Below are 18,254 nucleotides of genomic sequence, written 5' to 3'. Positions count from 1 at the left end.
TGGCCTGCTGTGTTCATCCAGCCCTGCACCTTGTTGTCTCTAAATCCTGTGAACTTGTTCAGAGTATTCCTAATGGAAAATAGTAATAAAGGATTCCCTTATGCCAATCATTGGGAAATACTTGGCAATAAATTCTATTCGCAATCTTCAAAGTTTTATGAGTCTTTTTAGTGCACCTTGAGATTGTGAATGATAAGCAGAAAATGCAAATTGTTTTCTTGCCAAACTAGTTGATATTTCTTTGAATATTTGCAACATAAAATTTGAGTCTTGCTCTGATTTGTATTTCTTGCCTAATAAGACACCTGCCCACAACCCATACCTCATTCCAGGTAATAGTCTAGTAAACCTTCTCTGAACTGCCTCCAACACATCCACATCTACCTTGCAGCCAGACCGAATTGCATGCTGGTAAAAATGGCCAACTCGGAGGAGTCGACTGGCTCTAATCAAATATGGGCATAACAAATTGCAGGCTCAATGGCAGAAGATAACTTAATCTACTGAAGTAACGAGATGTTGTCCAATGAGATAAACACTGAGAGATAACCTGATCAACTGGAGAATGAAATCGTATCTGTTGAAATGATTGGATTTGGTGACTTGCTACATGCAGGAATGCACGTACTGAGTCGCACACCTCCTTCAGGAATAAGATATAAATATACTGGTGAACAGAATGCTGGAGCAACAACCCAGAAACAACCATCGCCAAAAGAAGAAAGAAGAGCCCTGAGCTTGAAGACCTGAGCATGTTAGCGCCAGTCTGTTGTGACTTGGACTTGACTGACCGATCTTTCTTAGGAGGTTATTTTTGCTTATTTTTGGAAATGTATCATTCGGGAATATATCGTAATACTTCAGAACAGAAGATAGTCACTTGCGTTTTATCAAATAAAGATTGATTATGATTGAACAAATTTGGTGTTTGTGAGTTTGTGTTCACCAAATAGATTGAGCAGCAGAGCCGCAGTCAGTATCCTTAACGAAAATGACCAACACTATGCACAGTTTTACAAATGTGGTCTTACCAGTAACTGAAGCATAACATTCTTTTTTTATTCAATTCCCTGATGATAAAATATAACATTCTATGAGCTTTCCTAATTTCTTGTTGAAAATCTGATTTAAAGAAGTTGTAATGGGGCATTCGAAAAGTTAAAGGTAACCAGACAGAGTCAGAATGGTTTTATGAAAGGGAAATCATGTTTAACCAACTAATTATATTGTTTTTGAAAGTAACACCTGGATAAAGGGGAATTGGTGGGTTTATTATACTGAAATTTCCAGAAGACATTTGATAAAGTGCCACATCAAAAGTTATTGTGGAAAATAGCTGTAGTAGGTGGCGTATAGACATGGTTGGAGATTGGATGGCTAACAGGAAACAGAGTCGACATAACTGGGTGTTTTTTAGTTTACAAGACGTAATAAGTCATAGGTCACAGAGGATTGGTGGTGGGACCTCAACTTTCACTTGCATTAAGGATTTGTTTGCCAAATTTAAGTCAAGCTGTGAACAGTACATAAAGTTACAAAACAAAAAGTGAATGGGCAACGTCTGCCAAATAGAATATAAAATGGGAAAATGTGTAATTTTCCATTTTGGCAGGCAAATTAAAAAAACTTACCTAAATGGTGACAGATTTCAGAGCTCTCGGATGCAGAGGGATCTGGATGACCGAGTGCACGAATCACAGGTGCGGCAGGTAATTAGGAAAGCTAATAGAATATTTTTATACATTGCGTGTAAAATTGAAAATAAAAGTAGGGAGGTTATATTTCAGTTACACATGTTGAGACTGCATCCAAATTATGGTGTACAGTATTGGTCACCTTATTTATGGAAATATATAAGTGCATTGGAAGCTGTTGAGAGAAGATTTACCAAACTAAAATCTCGAATTTGCAGGTTGTCTTATGGAGAAAGTGTACTATACTGTGAGCTTGACTGATGATCTTAATTTGGTTGTCAGCATTGTTCCTCGCACATTCAGGATTATCTAGCAAATGTTGTCCAGTTGTAGAATCACATCTAATCTTAGACGTTAGTGTTGTGAATTTTCCAAGCATGTGCTTGTTGGTGCAGTCACGACCTAGTTTATTGTGAACGACTGAATAAATGTGCCATTTAATGTAAACTGCCAGTCTGTGTATGTATGGCCTACATACTTAACATCACACTGGCACTGCATGTATTGGAAGTGAAACATGTTATTATGCACGGCCCTGTACTGTATAGATAAAATTAACATGTACATACACCGAGCTTGTACTTGGCAGACAAAAAAAACATGTTCACAAACTGTGCTTCTTTCAACTGAATAAAACCAGTGACAGCCACTCACTGGTTCATTTATCAGGTTAATGCCCTGACCAATCAGAATCAACCTGCCTGGTTTAAAATTTAAACAAAGTCTGGTTGTTAACTGTCAATCAGCATTCTTCCAAGTAGTGCCGCTACCAATCAATGTCCACTTGCCAACTAATCAACATGTTCCTCTCTTGCAAGGTAAATGTTGGTTTTCTGCTTGGATTTGTATTCTTGCAAAATGCCCCGATGAAGACAAGACAAAGTTTTGACAAAATTTATCTCTTTTTTCAGAAATGATATCTATTCATTATTCATTAAGATAAAATATTACACTAAAGATGCAATATATTCAAATGGTATTTAATTGACAGACCCAGCAGTTTGTAACTGATAGCATGCCAGCTTATGTTGTCCACGGTTTCTTTGACATCTTTGTTTAGGTGGCCATTGGACACCACTCAGAAGAATGCCTAGAGGAATGAAGAGACTGAAAGTAGAAGTAATTTTAGAGTAGGCAGAGCACCTTAGTTGCAGCTCCCATCCCATTTTGGAGTCTAGTATGATCATTTAATTGGGGAAAGCAGATGTTCCTGCTGTTCCCTTCCAGTTGCTCTGTGTTCAAGCCTAACCTTCTATCTCTTCTGGCCTTCTGCTGTTGCAGTTTTGCCCTATGACTGAGATTGTATTTTTAAATATAATTACTCTGAGCCTGATGAACACAAAATGGTATTAAAGTTTTCTTCAACTTACTGAGTGGAGGATTGAGGGTAAAAGCTTGATGAGCTAAGCACATTGGTAAAGAATCTCTCACTTCTGTCATTCGTTTATAATCACCCTGTGGAGCTGGTTAATTTATTGACAGTAATGAGCTGAACAAACTAATTCAGAGACAGTACCATAACAAAATAATTGGAGATACTTGCTTGGTTACTTAGCTGCTTTTTCCTGAATTCAGTGAACAGGTTTTTAGCTTTTTTAATTTCAAAAATATACTTTATTTATCAAAGTATCTTTATATACATACATAGTCACTGAAGCAGTTTGTTTCTGTCTGGTAGCATATGAAGAAACAAGCAATCGTTGGAGTTTGACTCTACTCAACAAACAAACCAAAGGCATTTCTTACTTGTACAACACTATATTTACATATATTTGCGGCACCGGGGAGGTCTGAAAATGGAACGGACCCCCATTTGGCTTTGGCATAAAGACCTTAGACGGTGATCTTTCTTCGCTGCATCTTGGTGGTAGCTGCCCCAAGTTTTAGTGCGTCCCTCAGCACGTAGGCCTGGACCTTGGAATGTGCCAGTCTGCAGCGCTTGATGGAGGTCCACTCCTTGCTCTGGAAGACTGGCAAGTTTTGGGTAGACCAAGGAGCATCTTTCACTGAATGATTGACTGTACCTGGAGGACCATGTTTGTCTCAGCATGCGTCCCGTACGGGAACAGCCCGTACAGAGCAGAGTTCTGCATCACGGAGCTACTCGGGACAAACTTTGACAAAAACCACTACTGCATCACTCACCAGACCTCCTCTGCAAAGGCCCATTCCAGAAGGAGATGTGTGACAGGGACAGTGCGCGGTGGTGCAGACAGTCCGGGTGTGGTTCCCTTTTCAACACCAGCCAAGCGATGGCTTCGGGGAGTGTTTCTATCCATAGCATCTGCTACAAGGAGGCACCTGCCCACCACCTCCTTAACTTTGGAGATGGTGAAGTTACCTCCTTGCAGCAGAATACCCAGGCCAGAGGAATGGCTATCGTTTCCCCTCGACTGAATTGAAGGCCTGTGGCCCACAAGCTCGACCACCTCCTGTAGCTGCTGAGGTGCAGTACCCCACACTCCTGCAGCAACAGGAGGTCCGCTTTGATGTTGGCCAGGTTAGCCAACGTGGAAACATATTCCTTAGTAGAATAAGTGTTTTATCCAGGCAACTTTAAAACCCATTTTGAGAGTTTACAGAATTACCCGTAGACCCAATATTTGTTCACCCATGGTCTTGTCACTGGGGGAGTACTTACATCCCTGTGTTGTGGGTGAACTATTGGACACTCTCTGCACTGAGGTAGCTGTCCTGGGGAGGGGTGATTGCCCTGATCTGGTGTCGTCAGGGTGAGAACAAAGCCAGGAAAATCCAGTTCTAAGTCCGACAGAGGCACTGTTAAGCTGTGCTCCTGATTCAGAGTGTTGCTGCTCCTGGTTGCCTAGAGCTGTGGTGCGGTGGGTATCCCTTAGTTCCCGACAACCGGAGGTTGGACTTCACCGGGCCCCTCGTGACACCCGGTGTTTCTGGGTTGGGGGGGTGCTCCTCGCCTTTTCCCCAGCGGTGCTGTGCCACTTTTTTTTGTTGGTGGCCATCCCTCCGTGCTTCTTCATCGGTGGTGCTGCCTCTTTCCATTTTACTGTTGGACCGTGGGGGCCCAACGTGTTTTCCTTTTCTAGTTGGTTCTCATTGTATCCTCCTCTTCCTCCATTGACTCTGTTTGTTCAGCTCGAGGTTGTGTCGAATGCAATCTGAGTACATGTAGCGTCCCCCTGTCTTGGATAGGCCTTGTAGAGGTGGCCGCTTCCCCACACAAGTTGTAGTTCTTGGACTGCTTGCATCCTTTGTCACGTGGCCGTCCTGTTTGCAGTTCCTGCAGAGGGTCACTTTGCAGTCCACTGCCATGTGTCCTGTCCTCCCGCATGTTCGATACATGCTAGACTGCCCCACATATGCCATGTAGCCTCCGATCCCTCCGACTGCGAGGGTGGAGGGTGTTCCCATTAGCATCTGTCTTCAGGGTCACCTTGACCTGCTGCTTGCTGCCAGATTCCAAAGGGGTCCAATGAGTCACTGCTGCCTCCTTCTAGCAGTACATGCCTTTTCAGGAAGATCAGGACATCTGCCGGGACACAGGTATGTACATGTGGATTGTAACAACCCGGCTTCTCTGTGCAGGGAGAACGAACAAAGGATCCTCACCTCCTTCCTCCTCAAATACCTTCAGGAGACAGTCACATTGCTTCAAGCTCCTGAAGGTCACATTGAAGTAGCCCCCTCTGGGGATATTCTGCAGACAGAAAACATCTGCTGCTTGGAACCAGCAGCGATCCAGGAGACTCTCCTCACAAAGAAGGTCCAGTCGACTGGCGATCCTTCCTCCACCTTCTTTACTGTCACCCTGACTGTATTGCGGACCCCCTAGTCTGGGGCGTGGGCTCTAGTATAATCCATAGCTCTGATTGGCTGGTCACTGAGTCGGCATTAGGTCAGGCCGAAGCAGAAAAGTCCACCAATCGCAGCTCAGCGCATCCAACAATCCTCCCAAGTTCTGCTCGCAATCACGATCCATTGATGATCTTGAGATCTTCTGATGATGAAGGTTGTCTTGTCCTGGGAGAACTGCCTTCTGGATCATGATATGTCCCCTGCCAGCTTTTTAGCATGTGAGTATGATGCAGTAGAATTAGTATGTGGGAATAAATCATGTGACGATGTCATAAACATTGCTTTCTTCCCTGGAGTGTTGGAGGCTGAGGGGTGACTTCATGGAGGTTTATAAAATCATGAGGGGCATGGATACAATGCATAGCAAAGATCTTTTTCCTAGGGTGGGGAGTCCAAAATTAGAGGGCATCGGGTAGGGTGAGAGGGGTAAGATTTAAAAAGGTCCTGAGGGGTAACATTTTCGTGCAGAGGGTGGTGTGTGTATGATACAAGCTGCCAGAGAAAGTGGAAGAGGTGAGTACAATTAAAAGGTGCCTGGATGTGTATGTAAATAGGAAGAGTTTAGAGGGACATGGGCCAAATGTTGGCAAATGGGACTAGGTCAGATTGGAATGTCTGGTTGGCATGGATGAGTTGGACTGGATAGTCTATTTCCATGCTGTATAACTCTGTGACTCTCTGAATAATTTTCAGCTTAGTTGCAGCTGTGTTACCCAGTTTGTGATGCAAAATTCAAGTTTTGCAAGTAATTAGATTGTGTTTCCTGAATATGATTGGTGCAATGTGTTTTAACATTTCCAAGCTTTGCACATAATATTTTGAAGTGTTATATTTGCGATGGAAATATCTTAATGCAGCTATGGTCAATACCAAGCAAATGTCTGTTTAATTTATTCACTTGGTCTGTGATTATGTTGGAAGCAATTAGCGCCCACGATAGGCATGTATTTCCATCTTGCTATTTTGCAGAAAGGGTTGGAGGAAAAATTTACTTCGCAGGCAAAAGAAAATTACATCATATTGAGTTTCGCAATGGTCTGTTTTGCTCCCGGCTAGATGTTATATTGGTGCAGTGCAGGGTTGTAAATGTCGATAATTTGAATAACTAAAAGCTTTTGTAATCCTGAAAGGATTTAAATCGTGAAGGCAAGCTCCAATGATGGCTATATATGAACTCTGTCTTTAAAATTGTTATTATTTGATCAAGAGCAAAATGGGGATTTTTCAAGCCAGTTTGAGACCTTGTTGAAATCCTAGCTGTGCACAGATGTCGAGGAGCTTGAACATGCTCCGGATTAATCCAGGGGTCATCTTTAGTTGCTCTGATTGAAAGTGGAAAAGACTCTAATCCATTTAAACATGTTCTCCCATCAACAAGAATTGATAAGAATTGTCATGCACTTAGTATGCTATGAAATTAAAAAAAACTTTATAAAGTATAGTTTGATTGTTATTTATTCTAATTGTTACATTACCCCTTAAGTGTTTTTAGTATACCTAATTGTAATATAGGTTAAAGAATGTGTACTTCACTAGCCTGAATAAAAAATTGTACTGTATGGAATTTTGCATTCATCATTTCAAGTTCCGCAGTATAACTAAATGCTTTATGATCACTCCATCTACAAATATTGTCTTTCTTCAGCTGTTGAATAGGAATGTTTATGAACTTGCAGAATGTAAATGTTGATAGTTTGAATGGCTAAAAGCTTTTGTAATCCTAAAAAGGATTTAAATGGTGAAGGTGAGCTCTAATGATGGCTCCACACAAACTGTGTCTTAAAAAGAGACTTTGACGTGATGCTATGACCAGCCCACCTAAATAAATATGCTAATCTCTTTTCTGCTAAATTTGTCAGCTGTTTTATTTTAAAAGAAATCCGGAGTGCATGTGGAGATATTTTTCTGGTAAATTCTTGGCATTATATTAAGTAAATTATAGTTTGTTAGTTGTTGCTGAGGCTGTCAAACCACATCTGTTTGAATATATGTCATGTAAAGCACATGGGGAGATGAAACCCCGTGTGGTCGTCAGATAGAGTGGAGTTGAAGGGCAGGGCCATAGGATCAGAACATAATTCAATCCTCCCCGTTAAAGTTATAGTTTTGTCTTGACCCATGATATATTAGAATTCCTATGTCTGTGTTCTCTCTAGTCTGCAAATTTTATTTCCTGTTGGCCTGTTTTTGGTTTTAGTCAGGAAGTGTAAGCAGATGGTTGATTTATTGAGATATATACACTAATGTGTGTGTCCATGTACATGTGTGCTTACCTATATGTACGTATATGCAGCACATAAAAAGTCCATTTAGCTCAGCATATCCATGCCAGTACTATGTCTGTATTTATGTATGTTTACATGCCTGAGGGAGTTCATGCATGTATATTTGGGTGTTATATATTCAGTTCACCAGCAGATGAGAAGCGGAATGCTATCATTCAAAGAATACTTCAGAAACTATTTTTAATCTTGCTACAAATGCCTGATAGTAAATGTTTAAATTACATTGTAAAGTGCCACTCTCCTACTACCTTGTAATTGTAAGGAATATTGTGCAATTTTAAAACATAAAGTTTATTGATAAAGATAAATATTCTTTTTAATTTCCTGGTAGCAAGTATGGGTTTTCTGTTCAATAAGTTTTTCTCTATTTCTCATCTCTGTGATACAATATTACCCATTTGAAAAGGTTGTGGGAGATGAATTTAGATAACTGTCTCAGAATTTACTGATACAGCTCTCTGAGCAGTAGTAAGTACCCTTAGTTTTTTTTAAAGGACGTTTTTTGAGTTGTGGGTGTCACTGACTAGGTTAGCACTTATTGTTCATCCCTATTTGGCCTGGAGAAGCTGGTAGCAAGCTGCCTTCTTGAACCACTGTAGTCTTTGAGATATATGGACACTCCAGTGATGTTAAGAAGGGAATTTCAGGATTTAACCCAGTGAGAGTGAAGGAGAGGCAATGTAACTGTACAAGATGCTGTGTTACTTGGGGACCATGCAGGTGGTAGTGTTTCCATACATCTACTGATATTGTTCTGCCAGGTGTTAGAGGTTGGGGCGTTTGGAAGGTGCTGTTGAAGGAGCTTTGGTGAGTTACTGCAGTGTATTTTTTAGATGGTACACACTGAAGCTGTTCTGTGCTGGTGGTGAAGGTAGTGGGTGTAGTGCCAAAAAGAAGGATGCTTTTTCCTAGATGGTGTCAAGTTTCTTCAGTCATATTGGAGTTATACTTCATTTGCTTGGATGAGTTTATTCTGTTCCATTCTTGACTTGTGCCGTGTTCAAGCACTGGGGGAAACAGGAGGTGAATTTACTCAGTGCAGAATTCTAGCCTTTGACCTCCTCTGTAGCCACAGTGTTAAAATGGCAGGTCCAGTTCAATTTCTGGTCAATGGCAACCCCCAGGATGTTAATTGTGGGGGATTCAGTGATGGATAATATCATTAACCATCAAAGAACTATAGTTAGATTCTGTCTCGTGGGAGATGGTCATTGCCTGGCTCTTGTGTGGCACAAATGTTACTTGCCGTTTTCAGTCCAAGCTTGGTTGTTGCCCAGGTCTTGCTGCATAAGAACACAGACTTCAGTATCTGAGATCGACTAACCTGCTTTGCATTTCATGTACTTTCTGTTTTAATGTTTAACTTCTGATAATTCACAACTGATCCTGAAGTTACATATTTCAGATATTCCAGGACCACTTAAGTGACCAAGCACTACAGAAACGCACAAACACTCACCTTGAAATGTTTTCTCAAACAGAACCATTCAGTATTTATTTTTCTCTTTTGGACAGCAATTCCATCAAGTTGGTGAATCTATTATCCATATTTATAAGCACATGGCTAACGGGAGCTGGCTTCATACATTTGGTAAGTACTTGATACATTTCACTGTCAATCATCATATGTGTCAACAACTTCTCCAAGAGGTCAATTGCCATCAAGTGTTAAAATGCTAATTAATATCTTAATAGCTTTTATGCTTAAATTTCTATATTGCAAAAATTGTATTCCGCATCCAGCCTAGTGCTACAATCTGCAATGAGTAAATAACTGTTAATCTGCATTGTGTTGCCCAGAATTTTGCTTGGCACCTGCTGCCATTAGTGTTTAGCATTAACATTTATTGATAGGCCTGGATCTACGGCCAAACGAACATCAACTTGTGACATTGTGCTGATAGAGATGGCTAGTTGCAAATGTTTATAAAGCAGCCGTTGTATTTTAGGGCTGTAGTAATATTGTAAACAGTTTCCAGCTGTTTTCTGAACATTTGAAGTTTTGAGCAGTGTTGAAATTAGTATCTGAATGCACCTTTATTTATTTTGTGGGATTAATGTTCATTTATTGAATATTGGAAGCCCAAGCTATGCTAATATTAAGGTAGATATAAGTATTGTATGATGCATCTACAATGAAGCAATGACAGAAATAATATTATTACCATATGTCATAGTCCATTGCTAACTGCTACAAGAAGAGTCCAATCAGCCCCGGGAATGTGCTGCTCTAATTTTATTTGTCATAACAGATGTATCATTTTAACCTCTATTTCACCAAAATCCTTAATTCCATTTACACACCCATCTCCCTTTAAAACACTTGGTTGACTTTGAATTGGAGGTTCTACAGGACAGTGACCCAAATCTCTCAACCCTTTGTGTTAGGCTTTTCCTGGATTTCCTTTTAACCAGTCCAGATTCTGTCCCTTCGTTCTGGATATTTTATAAATCACTTTCTGTCTATTCTTTGTTTTCCTTTAAACACATTAATTAGTTCACATGTCAGCCTCCTTGATTCCAAGGAATTGCTAATCTTATAATCCTCATCTTTACTTCCTTGTCTTTTTCCTATGTCTCTTGATTCCGTCACTGATCTAAGAATCAGTATATCTGAGCCTGGAGTATGCTTAGTGACAGCCCTCTTCAGTAAAGAATTCCAATTTGACTACCTTCAGAGAGAGGAAAAAGAAACCTCCTCATTTCTGTTTTAAAACGATTTCTCTGCATCTACTGTATTAGGACCCCTCATATTCTTACATGTTTAATAAGGTTTCCTCTCATTCTTCTAACCTCCAGTGACTACATGCCCAACATACTCATCCTCTCCTCATAAGAAAATCCTCTACTCCCAGAACCAACTTGTCCAATAAACTCTTGATTTCCCTTTAATGAAGACACGCTGACACTGCTTGATCATAATATGTATTTAGAATTGCCCTGATATTTTTCCAATAACAGATGTTAAGCTAATTGGCCCTCAGTTACTTGTTTTCATCCTCTTCCCTTAAGGATGTTACATTGGCAGTTTTCCATTCCCCTGAGACATTTCCAAAATCTGCAAGATTATTACTACCACTGCAACCACTATCTCTGTCGCTACACTCTTTAATATACTAAGATGTATCCCATCAGATAAGGGGACTGATCAGTCTTTCTCCCCATTAATTTCCCAAGCAATTTTGTTTCTAGCGATAGTTATTTTATTTGCTCTCCACCTTTTACCCCTTGCTTATTTAATAACTTTAGAATGCTGTTAGTATCTTCTATTGTGAAGACTGATGCAAAGTATTTATTCAAGTTCTCTGTCATTTCTTAGTTCCCCAATATTATTTCCCCAGCTTCATTCTCTAAGGGGCCTATGTTCACTTTCTTTTCTCGCTCCCTTTTTTTTAAGTTTAAGGAAGCTCTTGCTGTCGGTCTGATATTACTTGCATGTTTACCTCAAAGTTTATCTTCTCCCTTTTTATTCTTCTCAGTTGTCTTTTGTTGGATTTTAAGACTTTGCCAATCCTCTGGCTTACCATTAATCTTTGCCACATTGTCTGCTTTTTCTTTCAAATTGAAGCTATCCATAACTTCCCTGGTTATGCATGGTTAGCTTTTCCCTTTCCTAGAATCCCTCTTCCTGAGTGGGATATATCCTTGCTGTTAGCCATGAATTATTGTTGTAAATTGTTTCTCAACCTTCTTTGCTACTGACCTCCTTGCCCAGTCCACTCTAGCTAGTTTTCACCTCATTCCTTTACAATTGCACTTATTTAAGCTTAGCAGAGTTGTTTATGACCCAGGTTCCTCCCTCTCAAATTGAATGCTAAATGTTATCATGTTATGGTCACTGTTTCCTTGTGGGATCTTTTACACTGACATGATTTATTAAACCTGTCTTATTTCACATCACCACATCTAAAATGGCCTGATTCCTGGATCCCTGGATTGATGCACAATGTAATGTTCTATGAAACTGTCCTGAATACACTATGAATTCTTCATCACGGTCATCTTGGCCAACCTGACTATCTTAATCTACATGAAGATTTAAGCACTTTCAAAGCAGTCCATGTCCAAATGCAACAAGTTGTACACTGTATCCAGGCTTGGGCTAAAAAGTACTAAGCAACATCATGCCACACAAATGCTAGGCAATTACCATGTCCAGTAAGAGACAATCTAATCACTACCCCTTTATGTTCAGTGGCATTACTGTCAAGTAACTCACCTCGTAACTCCCCAAAGCTTGTCTATCATCTTCAAGGCACAAGTCAGCATTGTCATGGAATGATCCTCACTTGCCTGGTTGTGTGCAGCTTCAATAACACTCAAGACGTTTGATACCATCCAGGACAAATTATCCCGCTTGATTGGCACCCGGTATCCACAAAGATTCATTCACTCCACCACGGACGCTCAATAACAGCAGTATGTAGTATGCACGAGATGCAGTGCACAAATTGACCAAAGATCCTTAGACGGCACCTTTCACTTGGATGATTATTTCCTTCCTTCCAGAAGGACAAGGGAAGCACTACATGGGAACACCACCAACTGCAAGTTCCACTCCATTATTATTATACATTACCCTCCAATGTATTGTCATTCCTTTGCTGTCTCTGGGTCAAAATCCTGGAATTCCCTTACAAAAGCATTATGGGTCTACCTACAAACATGGACTGCAATGGTTCAAGAAAGTGGCTCACCATCACACCTCACGGGCAACTAGGGTCAGGCAATAAATGCTGACTCAGCTAGTGATGCTCACGTCCCACAATTGAATTAAAGAAAAGATGATTACTGTACTGCCTTTGTTACATACCCTCATTATCTCCTGATTCATTCTCTGTCGCAACATATAGCTACTGTTAGGGAGACAAGTGATTAATCTGAAGTGTTTCCTTCCCCTTTTTATTTTTTGTGATCACCCATCTTGCCAACCCGAAAAAGAAACCATTTATATCTGTTCTCTGCTTCCTGTTAGGTAGCCAATCTTCTATCCATGCCAAAATGCTACCTCCTGCACCATGAGTTTTAATTTTCTGCATTAACCTTAGATGTGACATCTTCCTAAAATGTCTTCCTAAAGTCTAAATGCAGCAGATCTGCTGGTTTTCCTTTATCTATAATATGTGTTACCTCTTCAAAGAACTCCAGTAGATAGGTCAAACGCAATTTCAATTTCACCAAAATATGTTAACTGTGCCTGATTACCTTGAACTTATATAAGTGCCTTACTATAACTTCTTTAAAAATAGTTTCTAACATTTTTCCTATTACAATGCTTACTATATCCCTCCCTTTTTAAATAATGGAGTTACATTCACACTCTCCTAATGTAATAGGACCAATGCTGAATTAAGTAAGTTTTTGAAAATTAAAACCAATGCATTATTTCACTTGCCACTTCTTTTAAGACCCTAGGACCTCATGATGTCTCTAGGAATTTGTCAGCTTGAAGTTCCAACAATTTACTTATTGCGACTTCTCTGGTGATTGTTATTTTCCTGAGTTATTCCTTCCCTTTTTATATCTATAGATGCTCTTAAACACAACTGAACTTTTTTTTCCCATTACCAAGTCATCTATTAACCACCACTTGTAAATCACCCCGAGTTTCCAATTGAGTAATTTATGTGCAAAGCCTGTTAAGGGCAATGCAAACCATCAAAGGTCAGGGAAAGGGCGAAATCAAAATGGAATTGGAAGTGGATATAAAACACTCCACCCGCTGTGATGCCCATCTCTCTTTAAAGGCATCGAGAGTATTGGTGGACACCTTGTTGCTCCCTCTCCAAGGACACCCAGGTATCAACGTAGCCACAGAAGAGGGGCAGACAGTCAGCAGCTATGATCCCTCCACAACCCAATATCTGGACCTGTTACTAACTTGGCTGGACCCAGGAACAGACCATGAGGAAGTTCTCTTTCCTCCTTTCCACTTTCTGATGTATTGCTGTCACCTGTATCCTCTATAACGAAGAATGATGAAAAATACCTGTTCAATTCACCTGCCATTTCCTTACTTACCAATCTCACTTTTTATTTAGGACCAATGCTGACTTTGTTAACTCCCACTAAATATGTATAGAAACTTTTATCATCTCCTTTTATATTCCTGGCTAATCCTTTCTTTCTAATTATCCCTGTTTATTAACCTTTTTGTTCATTCTTTACTGCTTCTTATATTCTGTCCAGTCGTGTGATATGCCAATTATCTTTGCGTAATTTATATGATTTTTCTTCAGTTTGTTACTAGCTCTCACATTTCTAGTTAACCATGGATGATAGGTCCATACCTTGGAATTTTTCTTATTTGTTGGATTGTATCTATTTAATCATGTTCTTGTCCAATCAAACTAAGTCTGTCTGAATCCTCCTGAAAACGTTTCACATATTCCTCATGACACACATTCCTGCTTAGCCTTATTTCATTTGCAAATGTTGCTATGTCCAAATATTTGATTTATGTTGTTAACAATCGGCCCCCCCTTTGGTGCTTGTCACAGTCTGCCAATGCGAGAATGACCCATTTATTCCTATCTGTCAGCCAATTCTTAATCCATGCCAGTACATTATTTCGTATACCATGGGCTTTAATTTTACTAATCGACTTCTTGTGGGTGACCTTTTCTAAATGCCTTCAGTAAATTCAGATAAACTAATAAGCTCTTCTTTATTAATTTTGATAACAACATTCTCAGGAAACTCCATGTTAAACAAGATTTTACATCTGCAAATCCATGTTGACAATGCTCAATCAGATTTGTATTGTACAAGTGTCCCTGAATCTTTTCCTTTATTTTACCTCATACTGAAGTAAGGCTGATGAGTCTGTTGTTCCCTGTTATTCCCTTGCTCCTCTCTTAAATAATGGAGTGATACTTGCTACCTTCTAATCTGCAGGAATCACTCCGGAATCTATGGAATTTGGAAGATGATCACCAATGCATCAACAATCTCTATCGCCACCTCCTTCAAACTCTGGGATATAGACTTCTTAACTTTCAGTCCTATTAGTTTCTCCAGCACAATCTTTTTACTAATTCTCTTCAACTCCTTATTCACCCTAGTCACTTGGATTTCTAATTCTAGGGGAATTATTTTATCTTCCTCAGTGAACTTGACAGAAAATAATAATTTAGCACCTCTACCATTTCTCTATTCCCCACTATAAATTATCCTTTTTTTTTAATGGGTTCACATTTGTGATGGCCAAACATTTCCTTTTTACATACCGATAGAGCTGTTACATTCTGTTTTCATTTTCGATTGTTTTCGTATTCTCTTCTTTCTTTCCTAATCCATTTCTTGGCCCTCCTTTGCAATATTCGAAAAACTTCTCAACCTTCAAATTTATTACTGTTTGTGGTCACTTCATAAGCCTTTTCTGTTAGCCTTATACTATTGTTAACTTTCTTTGTCAGCTATGGTCGACTGTTCTTTCTTGAGGTTTGCACCTTGAAGGAATGTACAACTGCTGTAAAACATGTAATAATTCTTCAAAGACTGACCATTGCCTATGTACAGTCATGCCTTTACATGTATTCTGCCAATCAAGCTCAGCCAACTTGCACCTCAGGCTTTCATAATTGCCCTTATTCAAATTCTAACACCCTTGCTTCAGATTGAACTACCTCACTTTCAAACATAATGTAAAAGTCTTATCATATTAGGGTCATGCATCCCCAAAGATTCTTTAACAAGAAGACCATTTCTTATTTCTTTTTCGTAAGTCGTATAAAATCCATAATAGCCTATCCTCTCGTTGGTTTTTCAAGATGCTGCTTTGGAAAACCATCCTTAAGATAGTCCAGAAAATTTTCTTCCACAGCTTTCATGCTCAGTTGGTTGACATGCAGATTGAAGTCACCCATGATAACTGTGTTCTCCTCCCTACATGCTTCTCTCATTTCCTGATCTATACTATGCCCCACACTACCACCATTGGTAGGTGTCTGATAAATAACTCCAACCGATGTCTGCTTCCCCTAGCTGTTTCTTTGTTTCACCCAAACGGATTCCACACATTGTTCTCAACCCTTGATCATGATGAGGTTCCTGAAGGTTGCCACACATGTTCAGCAGATAGTGATGGTTCTGCACAACCTCGTTTTCCAAGACATCCACGAGCACTTCCACGGGGGCAGCCATGCACTCATATAGTGGAGCCATGGAGCTATAACATCAGATAGAACGTGGACAGTCTCCCCTGCCCTTTACTCCAGTAGGCACATGGTCCCTGGCACCTCTGCCAGACATTCCCCTGTTGCCTATGCATCTGCGCCACCTCATTACTGGTAAAGCCCAGAGGCTCGTCAGCTGTAATAGACTTAATGAGGGTCTGTTTTAATGGGGCCAGTCCTCAGAATGCGAGAGTCCCACCCACCAAGGTGAATGGTGGGGAGTGGGGAGGATGGCCTTGAAAGTGCAGTCTCAGCAATTTGGCGCCATACCTCCTCAGAGACATGGCGTGGGGGGCTAGTGGAGATGGGCCTGGGGTTTGGGCTTTATTTTTGTTCTGGCTTGGGTGAGGTATTCGAAGCCTGCATAAAAAAATGAAGATTTATTGTTATTGTGGAGCTGCCACCCCTCACGGTTTCAGTTAAAATCAGAAGTCACACGACACCAAGTTAGAGTCTAACAGGTTTATTTGAAATCACAAGCTTTCTGAACGCTGCTCCATCAGGTGAAGTGGCTCGCTCCTCGAAGTGGAAGAGGAACCTTATGCCAGACATCTCACTCCCACAGTCTGTGCCCATTTGCACTAATTGTTAATGTTCTTCTGGAGAAGTAGAGACCCATTAAGAGACATTAGCATGGGGAGATGAGCACTATGCTTATATTAATAGATACAGATAGAGATGTCTGTGTCCAGAGCTGCAATTGGCCACGTGTGTCATTGTTAAGAATGTGGTGTGGAAGATTTTAGGATTTAAAGCATTCTGAATGAAAGGTGGTTCACTGTTGTCATAGCGCTGGAGCTGAAACAAAGCAATAAAGAATCATTCTGTATATGCCTGAGATATCTATGCGATGTTCAACCTGAAGCTTATTTTGAGCTAGTGTCCTAGTTCTGTGCAAACCTTTGGAAAGAGATGTGAGCTGGTGGTGCATGAGCTACTGAGTGTTGCAGCTCCTTTTATGTTTGAAGTGTGAACCCTTGCAGATGTGAGAGGGGCAGTAACACTGTGTTTCAAGTAGTGCTACATCAGTAGCTGTAATGAAGTGACAGACATTGATTGCACATGAGGCATTTGATAGCGATGCCTGGCACCAGTCTCGTGTACAGTACTCTGCACTGGCAACCTTACAATGCTATTCACACACATATGGGCATGAAGTATTGTGTGGATCGTGGTACCTACCCTGGTGAAGTATAACTGATCATTCATCCCTTTCAGCACTGGAGCCAGGTTGTCTTAGGCCACCCAAGGGCACTGACTTCCACAGCTAGTTCCGTCCAGGCTGCCTTTGTCAGTCACGGTGGCCTCTTGTTACAATTCATGTGGAGCAACACTTCCCTTCTCTCCTGGACAGCCTTCAGGAGAATCTGGAAGGAGGCATCACTAAAGCACAGTGGCACAATGGAGATGGCACAGACCATGCAAAGAGATGGTTGTTGGTGATGAGCAAGAGTTGAGTTATGCCCCTCGGTTGCGGAGAATGAAATGCTGTCTGGGTACCTGATAAACGTGGTGCCCAGAAATAGGAGCCTGGGAAGTCATGGTGGGGGCAGAATTTCCTGTCTGCCTATAAAATGTGATGGTTTACCCATGCTCGCAAATACAAAGAGCTGAAAAGAGTGTAATTGCCTGACAAAACCCAATCTGCCCAGAAGCAGAAGTACCTCTTGCTTTTAGGCCTGACTCTACCCTTAAGTAAGATTCTGTCCAAGAATGCAACATTCAGACTGTTCAGTAATACCTGATGAGTGGATCATATCTGACATTGAGCCACAATATACAATCACATCTTAGGGCTGTTGTGCAGCAGTGACAGTGTCACTACCTCTCTCTGTGGCAGGACGTCCAGGTTCAAGTTCCAACTGTTCCAGAGGTACGTTGTAGCATTATCAGAATAGGCTGTTTAAAAATATTACCTCCGGCACACCTCTTCAGCTCAGGTCTGTCAAATGGAACATAAACCATGTAGTAACCACACCACACTATTTCCGATCTAACAGTCAAATAGTCCACATTGTTAAAGCACTCATCATAAAGTTCAGGGTGAGTAAACAAGGATTCATATTACTGTGCTACACCAGTGAATATGGGCATATTGTCACAAGCAGCAATTTGTTTGGAAGGCAAATTAGGACAACGCTGCCAAGCCATCATCTGTTCAAGTTCTCAGAAATGCAGTACAAACTTCACAAAAAAGCAACAGAGAAGTAAATTGGTTCATGACCAACGTGTGAAAATGCCTAATCTATACATAAGACAGAAGGTCA

General features: G+C 40.6%; 1 protein-coding gene across 1 annotated transcript in view; it reads left to right on the top strand.

The window, feature by feature from the left end:
- Positions 1–18,254, top strand: part of LOC109932831 (calcium-activated potassium channel subunit alpha-1-like) — a 621,464-nt gene that overhangs the window by 506,913 nt on the left and 96,297 nt on the right. The window contains exon 7 of the mRNA XM_048616327.1: positions 9,326–9,401. Within this exon, the coding sequence (XP_048472284.1) occupies positions 9,326–9,401 (76 nt within the window). The remainder of the gene's footprint in view (positions 1–9,325; positions 9,402–18,254) is intronic.

The sequence above is a fragment of the Rhincodon typus genome, chromosome 34, assembly GCF_021869965.1.
Source record: "Rhincodon typus isolate 14 chromosome 34, sRhiTyp1.1, whole genome shotgun sequence".
NCBI lineage: Eukaryota > Metazoa > Chordata > Chondrichthyes > Orectolobiformes > Rhincodontidae > Rhincodon > Rhincodon typus.
Note: the sequence above shows the minus strand (reverse complement) of the source record. Positions and strands in the feature narration are given on the sequence as shown.